The sequence below is a fragment of the Phocoena sinus genome, chromosome 4, assembly GCF_008692025.1.
Source record: "Phocoena sinus isolate mPhoSin1 chromosome 4, mPhoSin1.pri, whole genome shotgun sequence".
Taxonomy (NCBI): Eukaryota; Metazoa; Chordata; class Mammalia; order Artiodactyla; family Phocoenidae; genus Phocoena; species Phocoena sinus.
In genome coordinates, this window is record NC_045766.1 from 127160176 (window position 1) to 127175784 (window position 15609).

The following is a 15609-nucleotide window of genomic DNA, read 5'->3' on the forward strand; positions in this document are numbered from 1 at the left end:
AAAGAGGTCACGGTCATGAGTTCAGTTGGTTTCATTCTGTCCTAGGACCACAGACTGCTCATAGCTGCCTCTCTGACTCAGACAGCTGTCTCTAAAACATCTGTGTTTTGGTCACAAGAGGGACTGAGAACATAAAGAAAAAAATGATTCATCACTATTGAGAGAAAGTAATCAGTAAATGAATAGCACTGTAAATGGTGACAGTAATGGGTTTTGTACATTTAAAAAAAAGGGAATTTGCACAATGATGCCAGAATATAGTGGATAAACATCTTCATGGTGCTGAACAAAAATACTTGTCAACCTGGAATTCTATACATAACTAAACTATTGTTCAATAAGAACAACTTCTGGAAATAACTAAGTAAGATGGCAGGCACCCAAAAAAATAGAGGAATTAAAATAAACATTATGGGAATAGAGATGCTTTGGTGAAAGGATTTGCTGTAAACACTGAATCCAGTTAAAGACAGAACCTACGACTGTGAGAATTATGACAATAGAACTGACCATAATATTGAACTTCAAAAATATAAAAATAATATAGCTTACAAAATCTGTGAGAAGGGGAGTTGGAAAAATTACGAACATTATTTTCTTTGGCTTTCTTAGCAGGGAGTCAATTAACTGTCTAAAATAAAAATATGGAGCTAAAAGAAAATAAAGGAAAATAAACATTTTCCAATAACACACACAAAAATTCAATCCTACAAATGAAACTATTATTTCTAATTATAAAAGAAAAATTTTAGACTACCTACAAAGTGGAAAGTGGCAGAAAGACCCTAAAATATCAATAAGCAATGTTCTAGATAGTTTAGGATGCACCATTCAATAGAAAAAGTTGAACACTGTTTAAACGTTCTGAGTGAATACCTCTCCAACACCCACCCCCCAATACCTTCCCCAAAGCTGGTTAAAGTCATGATGTGAATTCCCTCAGCTACCTACTCTCCAACCTATAAAACTTTTAAAAGGCACTGTGTGTTTCTAAGCCCATTGTGTTGGGCTTTGGTCATTATTCTATTTTGCCCCCATGCCACTCTTCAACTTTTTTCTGGCAAGAGCTCCTCTCCCCACACCAGTTGGCTCTGGTTGGGATGCCAAACAAGCCATACACCCTCATGACCAAGGTGGGCCAGTCCCAGTACATACTGAGTCCTTGTGGATATGGTGACTAGTCCAAAGATAGATGGGTGACTGAAAGCAGGACCAACGAGAACCCTATCTGGGAATTAGAATGCACACTGGCAGAATGGGGTTGGAAATCCAAACTGGAACAACAAACTCCCAGAGTTGCCATCTTCCCTGGCCTCCTAAAGGAAGCCATCTTTGCAGGAGAAAATGAGGTGAACATAAAGGAGAAAGGATAAGCGGAAAACAAGAGACCCCAACAGAGAAATTCCAGGCAGCACTGAGTCTCAGTTTTGATATCTGAGGACCCAGTTACTGGTTGCCTTTTTTAAAATTCTGTAAGCTATACCTACCCCAAGATCCTCTCCATCAATGGGAGAAAATATTCTCCATGTACGAGTAGATTTCAATCACCTGACAACATAAACTGCCTAATTAACCCACCCTGACTATTTCCCCATCTTTTATTCTCTTTTCTAAGACTCAGCCAGTCACTAGTTTTCTTATGATGGATCTACCCTTCCTACAGTTTAGTGTAAGCTTCCCTCAGTTAAAGTTCCTTCCCTTTAAAAACAAAGCCCAACAGAAAACAAAGCCTTTCCCTTTTCCATGAATTGCCCACAGGCTCTTTGCCTCTTGGACTTTCCTCAGAGAGACCACAGATGGCATCAACACCCATACATGTTATTCTTCCTGGAACCTACTGTAATTTGACTCTTCCCATGCTATTCCCTTGAAATTTCTATCTTAAAGATCAATAATGAACTTTTATTTGCCAAATTAGGAGACTGTTTTATTATTAAAAATATCCATAATTCAGAAAGGGGCAAAAGAGATTATGTACTGGGTATTCTAGCAGTGAAATGCAGGTGTTGTCTTCCAGAGCCTGGGGTGGTAGGGGAAAAGATGACCTGATTAAACAGGGTATGTTCTTCTGATTGACTCTCTATAGGCTACTTTACAACCCTGTAGGAGTAGATACTGTAGATACCTGATAGCAATGCAAATGTTTTCTGTCTCATGCAATGCAGATCAGATAATTCCTGTTCACAGCCACGTGAATGAAGTTTGTTGAAAAAGGATTTAAATCTCTTCAAGTCAAACTGGTTAACATCTTACAGGTTACCTCATCAATTAATGAATTGAGTAAAAGTTTTGATACGCATTCATTTTGCAAGGCAGTCATGAGTTGCCTTGTCAAAAATTATACTTCAGTCACTTCTGTCTGCATCACACTTGCACTCTCATCATCACCCAGAGATACAAGTCTGAAGGAGGAAGAGAGAACCACTGGACTCTAGAAAAGTATTCATATAATCATCTTGCACTAAAATATTTTTAATGAAAGACGTATTTAAAAGGCCCCAAATAAGCCTCTCTAACTCCCAAGCACCAGTAAAATTCTGGGGGAAGGTCTGGAGGGACTCTTCACTTCCACTTCCCTCTCCCACTTGCTAGATCATGGGATCTAAGACCCTTACAGCCCAGAGTCACTGGTGGAATGGGGCGGGGCAGGACAGCAACAGTGTTCAATGGAAATATAATATAATGGAAACATAATTCCAGTGTAATGTTAAATTCCACAGTAGCTACACTGAAAAGTAAAAAGACACAGTTGAAATTCATTTTAATAACATACATATTCACAAGTTAGTAACATATACATGATGTTTACAACAGTATATACAAAATATTATCATTCCAATATGCAATCAATATGAAATTATTGATGTGATTATTTTATAGTCTTTCTTCATGTAAATCTTTGAATATGGTATTTATTGACATCTTACACTTATAGCACACATTATAGCCACAATGCAGGCACTCGACAGCCATGTGCCGCTAGTGGCTACTGCCCTGGACAGCTCCAGAGTAGAGGCTCCAGTTGGGTCCCAGGGAACTGAGAAACTAGATATAAGGTCAGAGTGACAAAGCAAGAGGGTGGCTTTTGTTTTTGTTTATTTTTTTCAGGGTCAGAGTGCTCATATTGACCAGCCTTCTGACTCAGCCCTTCATGATGATTCACAATAAAGTGGTAATTGATAAGTTTATTTATTTTTTTTAATTTAAAATTAATTCTTATTGGAATATTGTTGATTTACAATGTTGTGTTAGTGTCTGCTGTACAGCATAGTGAATCAGTTATACATATACATATATCCACTCTTTAGAGTGGATATATGTATATGTATCTTTGGATACATATACATCGAATATGTGATTCTATAGAATCAATCTTTAGATTCTATTCCCATATAGGTCATTACAGAGTACTGAGTAGAATTCCCTGTGCTATACAGTACGTTCTTATTAGAGGGTGACTTTTGGAAATGCTAATGTACAGTCATTCTCTTTCTTTTAAAATAATAAACACCTTCCATGACACATCCTGGTGTTACAGAATAGAGATCAAATTCATTAAAAGGGTCCACAAGGCCTGATGGTCTGGCCCTTTCTTAACTTCTCTAGCCTAATGTTTGTCTAATCCATCTTAAGACTCTGGCCTGTTGTGTATCATTGTACAAGACCTCAGTGGGTGGTAAACTGAGATAGGCAGATATAACCAGAATTTCAAGACAAAGGAGAAACAACCAAAGGGCTCACTTTCCTCCCCCTACCTCCACCCCATGGTCACCAACAATCTGGCAACGGCTGGGACTACGAAGAACCACTCTGTGGCTTATCCCTGGGACAAACAACAGACTAAAACAGGAAGCGAAGTTACCCAGTCATTAGTGGGATCTCTAAGTGGAGTGGGAATAGGGTTGTTCTCAGGGTCATGAAGAGTAATTTTTCTAGAATCATCATACAAATGTAAAAACATCTGATTATTCATGACTGACACTGAAGAAAAACTTAGATGCCAACTACGATATATACATCAAAATAGCCATTCAACAGAAAATTATGTGGTCAACGTCATTAAGGAAATTTGAGTTGTAGCCTTTAAAAAAATTTATTTAACATTCAGAATGCATAATCTGCATGTGTATCCAGATAAGTAAAATGGTATCAAAAACCTAAAAGCATGCATGCACAGAGTTCCAATTTACCAACTCATAACTCATCTACAAAACTGTACTAGAGGAACTCTTCAATAGAATGTGAATATTATTTCCAAAAATGTATATTTTAGAAATGTCATATCCAGGCAAAAGTGAATTTATTAACAGTCCCTATATAATAAATGTTTTTTAAAATAATATAAAGGATGCCAATATTAGTGATTTCTACTTAAACATGAAGAATTATCTTTTCACATCATAGTTCATACTTCTTCAAGACAAAAGTTACTTGATATGCAATATATTGTGATAATGCAAATGCTTCTTTGCTTCTCAAAACACAGGAGTTAGAATTTAGATTGTCCTTTCTTATAGTGCTACCAATAAAAAAAAAAATACATGTGGGCATATATGTATATGTTAAAAAAATATATATATATATACACACACACACACACACAGATATATATTTCATTAAACACTCATTTTGGATCCAACAGGGCTAAAGAAAATTTTCTTGTACATAAAAGATTACAACAAAGGAAATGTTGCCAGGTTATCCATTGTTTATGTAGGGTAAGAAATTTTGCTTTGCCAAGAGGTGTAAGACTAATTCCTTTAAATGTTCTTAAAACACAAAAAGCCACATATTGTAGGAATATATAACTGTCTAGAAATGTGGGACAAAATGCCTTGGACTCCAGTTATTTTAAACTGAATTAATTTTTTAAAAAACCCTATACAATAATAGCAAGAAAACTAGGAGAAATTACACAAAGGCTGAAGATCTCTACAAATGGCAAGGGGGTGATTTCCAGGATCTAAAAGTTATATTAAAAATACAGAACAGTGCTTATTGTAAGCTACCTTTTGTATAAGCAGAAGAAGGAAAAATATAAATTCTCTCTTTTTCAAGAAGGATAAATCAAGAATGATGAAAATATTTTTTAACAGAGGATGGATGGCAAGTGAGATTTCGGAGTGCAACTTCTTATTTCAATATTTTAACAATGTAAATGTTTTAGGTTTTCAAATCGTAAAAATAAGGAGAGAAAAACTAAAATTAAATATAAACAAATAAATGAACTAAAATATATCAAATTGGTAACATAGAGAAAATTAATTCTAGTCACTTTAATTTTATTTTTTTAAATTTTTTATTGGAGTATAGTTGATTTACAATGTTCTGTTACTTTCTGCTGTACAGCAAGGTGAATCAGTTATACATATACATATATCCGCTCTTTTTTAGATTATTTTCCCATACAGGTCATTACGGAGTACTGAGTAGAGTTCCCTGTGCTATACAGTAGGTCCTTATTAGTTACTCTATACAGTAGTGTGTATATGCCAATCCCAATCTCCCAATTCCTAGTTACTGTTAAACACAATATTTTGCATTAGCCACAGTGGGATATACTCTAAAGATAAAAGGAAGAGCCAAGGTATCTTAAACTTTACTCAGTTTTTTCTCGTTTTTTTTTTAAATTAAAGTATATCTGACATACAAGATTATATTTCAGTTGGTTTATTGATGGTTATTATATGACATAATTTTTAAAATATTTATGCATACTGTAGGGTAAAGCAAGTAAATACATTAATGGTATGGTGAATCATTAGGAACCAAGACATTCACTGCAAGAGATAAAATACAAACGTAAAAGAAATTAAATTAAAAAAACGTGCATGTGACCCAACATGAACCGCTGGCCACCAGCGGAGACTTACTTCTTGGCAGTACTGCAGGATGCCCTCCTTGGTGCCAATGCAGGTTTTGGTCCCCGATGGATCTGACTCCCACTTGCCATTCTGCACGTTCATGTGCATGTTCAGTTTGCCACAGAACATGGCGACTTGCGGTTCTGCAAGCAGGCCAGCATTGCCATCAGTGGGCACCTGAAAAAGTAAGTTTTGGTTAGTTACAAAAATCCATAGCTCTGGGGTGGAGGCTGGGGGGAAGGGCTGTAAAGAGAAACGTGGCCTGGAGCAATGCCAAAAATAGTTCTATTCCTCCTAATTCTCAATTATGAATTCCTTTGGGTTAAGCATTATGTATGCTACAGACATCTCCAACCACATATAATACAGTGTTGGTTTTTTAACATTGAAATGAAGAAATTAGCAGTATTGAGAAGAATTTATTCATTGAAAAGCTTATACCTTTCCCCCATGGCAGATTTCATTGACAAGTTTATCCATTTTGCTTACTGCAAGGTCCTGACAATAAAATCAGATGTTTTTCTGAAATAAATAGAATCACTCTGGAGGAAACCATATTCTCATAATAACCTCCAAGTGACTCACACAAAGAACAATGCCAAGTCCCTGCATGGTGACCAGCTCTGTGAGTAATGCTGTATGTCACCTCCCAGAGCTGAGGGCATGGTATCAGTGGTGCTTTACTAATTAGCAAGTGACAACTTCATAACTTTTCAGACTGAAAAATTACTGTAGAATTTACCAAGCACAAACATGAATGAATATGTTGGCCATTCCATCAGTTTTCTCCAGAACATTCTCTGGTTATCACTCTGTCAGCTCTGAAGAGTACAGTAAGGTTGCTGGTGTCTCATCTCCTCAGCTACGCTGCAAAGAGGTGACAAGTCTCACCCAGGGTCCAGCAGAGCACCTACTGTGTAGCAAGCTCTCAACAGGTCTTAGCTATGACCACTGCAGGCAACACACCATTTTGCCAAAATAACTTTGAAATGGGTGCCATTTTGTATTTCCAAACCCTTGTGCCCACCAGTATTACATTCATGTAAATATATACATATTTTTTTTGCCACACGGCACAGCTTGTGGGATCTTAGTTCCCCGACCAGGGACTGAACCCGGGCCCTAGGCAGTGAAAGAGCTGAGTCCTAACCACTGGACCACCAGGGAATTCCCCATATAAATATTTTTAAAAGGGAAAATGGAAGTTCTGAAATATCCATACTACCTCACTTAATAGCTCAAAAAGAAAAAAAAAATCAGCAAAAGATGAAAAATAAATCCACAGGAGTGCAAGTGTTATGCGAAACCAAGGTATCAAAAGACACGGTGGCAAAGTAATCCCTCCCTTGTTAAATCCAGCTTCGGAGGAAATGTGTGAGATCCATGCTAAGAAGAGTTAACTTCCAACAGAAGCCATTCATGCAGTGGAGAACTGGGTGATTCTATAATAACTTGTATCATTTCTAAAAATTGTTCACAGGAGGGAAAAAAACAACACTAAAATTACACCAAGAGATTTCAGTTAAAGAAATAGCTTCCTGACACTTCCCCCCACAGAAATGTAAAAATAGATCAAACATCTGTCCGTTCTAGTCATCATCATATATATTTTGTCCATAAATCCATAAGAGGATTTTTGTCCTTTAAAAAAAATAATCTTGTACTGAACCTAGCTGAGACCTATCATAGACCTGAGTGCAAAAGCTGCTGGCACAATCTCTAAAACCATGTTTCATGTAACATTTTCTGCATTTCTAGTTCTACTTTATATGGCATGTTTAGTAAAATTCTACCTCTCTGCTGCCAGATGTAACAAACAGCAGCTGAGGCCACAGTATCGGATCGTCAGCAGAATAGCTAGGACCCCTCAACTCCCCAGTTTGGGGCCTTGCCCACCACCTGCAATTTCCAAGCCAGAAACTGAGAGGCTCATTCTCCAAGAGATGCAAAGAAGCAGCCTAAGCAGAATGTTGCATAAACGTAAGTTTCACAGTTTTCCTGAGGGAATAAGAGAAAATTCAATGCTTTGATCCTCAAAATCAGAATATAAATTTTATCCATTTTACTGAAGTAAGTAATAAGATAATAACATTGCGAAAAAGTCAAATAATGATCAGATACCTATAGATAAGGCCCTATCTTAGATGCAATGAAGGACATAAAATACATTTATAATATATAGATAAATATATAAAATTTATTAATGTACTTGTTTATAAAATATGGGCTTTGCCCATGTTTTAAATTCCATTATCGAGGAATTTAAAATCTAATAATGAAATCACCATTGCATTCCCCATTGCACTTTATTCTGCTCAAATTTATTCCTGTCCCAAAGATTTCCAGTCTTAGAATCTTGGGGCCTTACCCCTAACTGAACAGAGGGACTAATGACCTTTTACCACTGTTGGTATTTATTTTGCTGAATAAATTCTACCTCCACCATCTTAACATTTCTCTGTACCTCTGACTCTCCACAGTGTGTTCCATAGTTACTATCTCCTTGTCTATGCAAAGGCCCTTCATTATATCCTCCCCTCAAGGAACAATGAAGTACCAATTTCTCTTCCCCATGGTAGCCAGCTTCCATGATGACCCCTAATGGTCCCTACTCCCTAGATTCATGCTCTCGTCACGGCCATCCCATAATGTATCAAGGTTTGTCTGTAGCAACAAATAAAATAGGGCAAAAATATGTGTTTTCCAAGGCATGGTCATTAAGGGCACTAGGGTTTCTTCCTTGCTCTCTGGGATCACTTGCTGTGGAGGAGGTCAGTTGCCATGTTGTACAGACACTGAAGCAGTCCTGTGGAGAGGCCCATGTGATGAGGAACCAAGGTCTCCTGTCAACAGCAATGTAAGTGAGCTGGGAAACATCCTACAGCCTCATCAGCCTTCATCTGATGGCAGCCCTGGCTGACATGACTGAAACCTCAAGAGAGACACTCCTAAATTCCCAACCCACAGAAACTGAGTCAGTAAATGTTTGTTGTTTTAAACCATTAGGTTTGAGGTAACCTATTACACAGCAGTAGATATCCAATAAGTTCCTCCTTTTCTCCAGCTCCATAATACATCCACAAATAGGCTCTGATCTCCTCTACTGAAAGAAAGCAAATAGACAAAAATTACCTCATTCCATTCTGTTATCCTCTAGAGGAGGGTGTCAGCACATTTTCTATGTAAAAGGCCAGAGAGTAAATATTTTAGGTTTTGTGAACCCTACAGTCTCTTGTAACTAATCAACTCTGTTGCTGCTATGCAAAAGCAGCCTCAGACAATATGTGAAATGAGTGTGGCTACTTTACAATAAAATTTTCTTTACAAAACAGGCAGTAGGCCAGATCTGGCCAGTGGGCCATAGTTTGCCTGCCTCTGCTCTAGAGGAACTGTCATCTTCCCATTACTTCCAACAAATTCTAGCAGGTGGTGATTTAAACACTCACTGATACCACCTTCTTACCTGCTTCTCAGGACCCTTGCAGTTTGGTTTACATTCCTACCATCCGAACAATTTTCTCAAAGGTTACATACAACCTCCTGAGAAAGGAAAGCCTTTTTCTTCAATACCTGTCACTTTTCATTTTCTTTGCCATATATGAATTCTTCTTTGGAAGTCTTTTCCCTTGGCTTCTGTCGCAATCAACTACCCTGGATCTCTTTATTTTCCTGATTATCCCATTACTAACTCAAAATCCTTCAATTCCACAGCATAAGACATTCCTAAAGATTACGCCATTGCTTCTCTTTTACCTACTTTAAGAAGTCTTGGTGTTTGCATGCTTTTACCTCCTAGCTGCTGAGAGGCAACTCCAATATAACAACAGCAACAATAATAAATGACAGCGGCTAACATTTCTTCATTCAGTAAGTTTGAGTATGTAACACATTCTAGGCACTGATGTATTGGGTTGGCCCAATAGTTTTGGGGACAAAGCAGTAAGTCAGGCAAGTCCTTACCCTGACAATAAGATAACCGATCAGTTTGCTTGGATCTGAGGGGTTTCCAGGATGTGAGACTTTTAGTGCTAAAACTGGTAGACTCCCCAGCAAGCTGAGACAACTGGTCACCCTACCTGACAAACACATCAACTGTTTCTCGATTGTTTCCTAGCTTGACTTCTTAACATCTTTCTATTTCTTCCATTCTTCACTTTGTTATCCTTCTGTCTTCTTAACTTTACAGTTATTTTGATGCCATCTGTTTGTATGTTCCAACTACCAAATAGTGGTAATCTTTCTCCCATTCCCTTCAAATGAATTGATTATGGCCCTAATAAATTACTGGAAAACATCTTTAATTGCCTTATGATCTCTTCCTTTTGACAATGGGAGCTAAGACAATAAAACAGATGCTTCAGTTCCTTTTGGATTTTCTACCAGATGAGATCTAATATTAACTTAAAAAAATAAGTATGATCATTAACATGACCTGTTTTCTTAGAATGGAGCTGTGTAATAGTTCAAACTTTGATTCCTCAATACTTAGGGTAACTTATTATGCTAGAAATTATAAAACTGGCTGTACGTATGTATCTGTTACATTTGACATTACAAGAGGCCCTTCACAAATAAATACTTCAATCACAAAGACATGTTTCTTGGGCAAAAATTCTTTCCCGAGCCAACACCAGATCAGAGTAAGGTGCTGGGAGATAACAGATTGAACCAGAAGCTTTTCTATTCTTAATGAAGCCCACCTGCAAAGAATTTCAGGTTTTAAGAAACATATCCCTGGCTCAGTTAATTAAAACAAGACAAACAACCCAGGATCCTTACTGGAATCAAATAACCCATTTAAGAAACAAAGCCTAGCTGCTAGGAGCAGCCCACTCCCTGGCATTCATCCAGAAGGAAACCATCACCAGCCAAGGTGGTCACATGGAAGATAATACTTAGCCTTCCAAGGGCCCAACAGGTTTATTCAAATCCCTTTTTTCTGAATGAAGCCTCAAAAAGTGGCCTAATACATCATACACAAGGTCCTATTCAGGACGTGTTAAAATGGATGCTCTTAAAACTTAAATATTTCAGTCTTAGAGTAAGTTATTTATAGCCAGTGAAAATGCATACCCTGTCAAAGTTATCCTAAAGATAATTATTCCTAACTTTACAAAAAACATTTCTCTTAATAAAAATAAATATAAAAGCTTTAGTGGATGGGAAATATAACCACTTAAATAACTATTACATTTTAATGTTGTTTTCATCTTAACACTATCTAAGGTAACTTAAGGTTACTTGGCAGAAATCCAAGACAACACCTAAAAGATTGGCACCCTGCTATAAATGGCCATTCATGGTCCCTGCATTTCTGAGAGACTGAAGATGAAGATAATTCTTGTAACCTGAATGACTTTGCACTGACATCATAAGACCAGAGATGCTTTCCCATGGGAAAACAGTGCTCAGTGACAACGGGCAGAATAACTGGCTGAAACAATGGCACATGCACACACTGCCTCAAAAACAACAGGCTATTTACAGAATGCTCTGAACTACAGAGACTCAAACACTACACCTAAAAATGCTGTCAATCTTTTAAAAACAACCGTTTGCGGCCAGAAGAATATTTTAGGCTCATACTATATAGACAAGCTACTCAAGTGAAAATGGACTTTCCAAAAGCAAGTTAGCTAGAAAACGGCTTTCCAAAAGCTTAAGGGGAAATTAAAATAAACAAATATACATATATACCTAATCTGGGCCAATCTGCAGAGGTGACCCCGAACCTACACCTAGAATCAATGCAATTTACAAGCGCAAAAGCAGCTTCTCAAACAAGTTCTCCTGCTGTCTTTCAAACTGGGTGTTCCCTTTCCCCAAAAAGTTTCTCTTTATTATCATCAAGGAGATCAAAATTCCTTATAGAGCTGGCTTGGCAACATTCCTCCCCACACGGTCCCAACTAAAAGGGAAAGGGAACAAGGAACTCTCTGTTTCACTGGCTGAAAAGTCTTGCTTGGCAAGCAGAAGGCACGGATCCATAGCTCAGTGCATCCGTGGATTTATGTAACTTTAAGGTTTGTGGCTAATGAAAACCATCTTGTTTCTGCATTTAAACGAACTTCTCCCTGGTCTGAATAGCTGGCCTCATATAGTCACTTATTTGGTACTATTTAATCAGTTCACAGTTTCCTCAGGGTCAGTTTCTCGTATAGTGAGTATCTTTTAAAAAGCACACAGCGATGCTATTTCTATTCCAGCTCTGGTTTCCTCACATAAATAATTTCCCCTTAGCCTGGGCATAATATAATTATACCCCATGAAAATGCTTTGAAAACATTCAAATATTCCATTTTCAATGTAATTATTCTGTGGAATCACAATCAAGATTTGAGTGTGAACCCCTTTCAAGGCCAAATAAAGTACCTCACTTAATCCTTAACATAAACAAATTTTCATTCTCAAAAGGAAAAGACTATCTGTAGGGCTTTCCTTTAAATGCCAAAAAACAAAACAAAACAAAACTTAAGCAGAACCAGAACACCTGAAATTGCCCATCTTATCTCTAACAGAGGAGAACTGAAATTAAAATCAGAATCACAGAACTGAAAGGATCTGTAAAATCATCCATCCCAACTCTAAGCAGAAGGAAAAGGCTCTGAAGGATTTGTCCAAGGCCACAGAATTATGAAGAGGCAGAGCTGGGTGTTGGACCTACACCATCAAGGTTTCGTTGATGCAACCAGGCTGGCTCTCAAATTAAAATGGAAAATTGTAATTTTCCAAGGTTTTGCCCCTGTGCGTGTGTGCACGTATTTGTGGTGAGAAAGAATGCAGGAGCTAATCAAAGCATACAGAAAACTGAAATGTAATTACCGAAACTGTACACAGCTTCAATTTCCCTGTGTGGAGAGGCGGCCATGTTCCTCACATCCATTAGGTGCTGCACAATTATTTCAGAGCTCGAGTTTCAGGCTAAAAATGATGTGCCACAAAAGATGGGACTTTCCTGGTGGCGCAGTGGTTAAGAATCCACCTGTCAATGCAGGGGTCACAGGTTCAAGCCCTGGTCCGGGAAGATCCCACATGCCATGGAGCAACTAGGCCGGTGTGCTACAACTACTGAACCTGTGCTATAGAGCCCGTGAGCCACAACTACTGAGCCCGCATGCCACAACTACTAAAGCCCGCGTGCCTAGAGCCTGTGCTCCGCAACAAAGAGAAGCCACCACAATGAGAAGCCCGTGCACCGCAACGAAGATCCAACACAGCCAAAAGTAAATAAATAAATTGAAAAAAAAAAAAAGTGAGTGAAGAGAGAAAACATTCCTTTCAGAGAATTAATCCACATATTTCACTCCTTGAAATTTGACATTCTTTTGGGGACACTGTTGACCTGGCTTCAAATGACAAGTTAGAGCTCCTTGATGGATCCATGGCCTCTGTTAATATTGATAAAGCTAATTCTTATACTGGGACCCCAAAAATGAAGGCCATCCCAGTGGTGTGGTCCACATCACAAATCTAAACCTATACCAGCCTGCACATAAGGTAAACACACCTGTCAAGAAATCCTAACAAACCAATCACAATCCTCCAACTCAGCTTAAGCTAGCTAGCTTGATTTACCCTAAAAATAGGACCTGCTAACCTTATAAGGAGATTCCCTTCCCGACCTCCTAGACAATCAAGCCGTTTCAGTGTTGACCCTTCTAAAGCTCTATAGACGCGCTCTTGTCCCAAATCCCATTAGAACAGTGATCTACTGCTTATGAGGCACTGTATTCCCTCAACCCATGGACTGTCTTCCTTTGAATAATGGACAAAACTCATTATTAAATTGTTTTAGTTTTGCCATTTGACAGTATGAAGCTTTTTTTCTGCTTAAAGGATAGATATTCTAAAGTTGACCCCAAATTTCTTCCAATTCATAACAAAGGCCTGTAAATAAATTCTTGCTGCTGGTGCACAGTAGAGAATCAGTTCTCCCAATAGAAACCTTTGTTATTCAACACTCGTGGAATTAATTACCAATGTTGAAAGCATGAATTTAGGTAGGCCCAAGAAAGAGTGATGCCCACTGCCTAGAACAGATATAATACTGGAATTAAAAAAAAACAGAGCCTCATGTATGACGAACTCTTTGCCTATCGTTTTTGATCCAATTAATGCCCATTTAGTCCTAAACAGTAAATGTTCTATATTCTAACTGCATGCATATACACATATACATCATATATATACTAGACCATGTATAATTGTGTTTATTGTGCTCTGACATTGGTAACAGTCAAATTCTTTTCAACATCATTTTGATGTTTATCTCTTTAATTCTGTCATGTAGTTTTACTGGCATGTTTCACATACAAAAACATACAGTATCATGATCTTTATACTGTTTTGACTCTCTCAATATTGTTATATCTCATCAGGCTTGATCATGTGAACATGGAGATCGGAAAAGAGTTAAGGGCAAAGACTGAAGCATCTACTTAGGCCTTTCCCTTCATTATCTCCTTTGACTCAGAAGAACCTAGATAATTCACTTCCACATCTACTTAGATAATCAGAGGGGCTCAAAACCTGCCAAAGAGTCTAATCAAGGCTGTTTACTCCAAAACCCATGCTTACTTTTTTTCATACTAAACCAGGTGGCATTCCTGCTACTACTTCTCAAGCTTTTTTATTTTCAATTCTGGAATATTATTTTCAAATAACTTTTTCCCCTGACGATAGTAGTATTTTGCAGTTCTTTGTTACTGGTTCTTAAAAAATTAGTTTTAGACCAAGTAAAGGGGAAGCAAATCCAGTTTAAAAAATGTTTAATCTGCACGTCTTAAATTTAAATCCCTAGATGTTAACATCTAGTTACATTTGGTAGCTTCCTCTTTAAGAAACCTCCCCAGAAATGAAAACAAAAAACTTTCTCTTAAACTAGTTCTTTCCTTAAATCAGAAACAGCAAATTGAATTACCAAAGTAGGGGTCCAGAATCTCCAACATTCCAAATTGTGAACACATGTTCTTCAAGGCTTGCCTTATTTAATCTCTAATTTCTCAACAATGAACATATACCTATGTATGCATATCCCTGTATATATACCTACTATATATGGCCACCTGTGTAATATGTAGTGGTGGTGTTAATAGTAATAAACACATACACACACAGAGTTTATAGGTAGAGAGCAATTAGAGCAAATTTCAAATGACAGTGCTTTGCTAAAAATCTCACTGTAGAGTTACTGCACTTAAGTCATATTGCTAACAAGCTGAAGGATGTGGAAATTGGGGTCCTCAGGGATGCTGGTTTGAACGGCATTCTCTGTAAAGAAATTTGATGGTAACAACTGAACTATTTTCCAGTATGATTTCCATTAGTTCTGACAGCTAGGGCAGATAAGCTATTATTCAGCACATAATGCAACACACAAAAATCAAATTCTATTACTCCTCTCTACTTTAGATATGAGACAATTTATACATATTCAGTTTCTTAAGTTTTACTGTTTTCTATCAAATTTGGCCAAGCTTAGCCAAGATCAGCTGACCCATAGGCCTGTGAGCTATAAAAATGATTATTATTTTAAGCCACTAAATTTTGGGGTGGGTTGTGGCTTTGCAGCATTATTTATAGCAAGAGAAACTAATACAGGCACGTATTTGCCAGGAATAAGTAAAGTACTAAGTGATAGAATAAGGGCTCAAGATTATTTCAGAAGGTAAAAATTCAAGTTGAATTTTTAAAGTATACACAAGATCCTATATTTTGCCTGAAACAATTCTTTGAAGTAGTACAG

The 15609-nt window shown here is 37.5% G+C and overlaps 1 protein-coding gene across 9 annotated transcripts in view; it reads right to left on the reverse strand.

Moving 5' to 3' along the window:
* APP (amyloid beta precursor protein) overlaps positions 1-15609 on the reverse strand; it is a 283417-nt gene that overhangs the window by 220643 nt on the left and 47165 nt on the right. For 7 of the 9 annotated variants that reach the window (XM_032629779.1, XM_032629776.1, XM_032629785.1 and 4 more), the window contains exon 2: positions 5874-6041. The exons of the other annotated variants lie outside the window; for them this stretch is intronic. In XM_032629779.1, coding sequence (XP_032485670.1) covers positions 5874-6041 — 168 coding nt within the window. The remainder of the gene's footprint in view (positions 1-5873; positions 6042-15609) is intronic. 9 annotated transcript variants of the gene reach the window in all.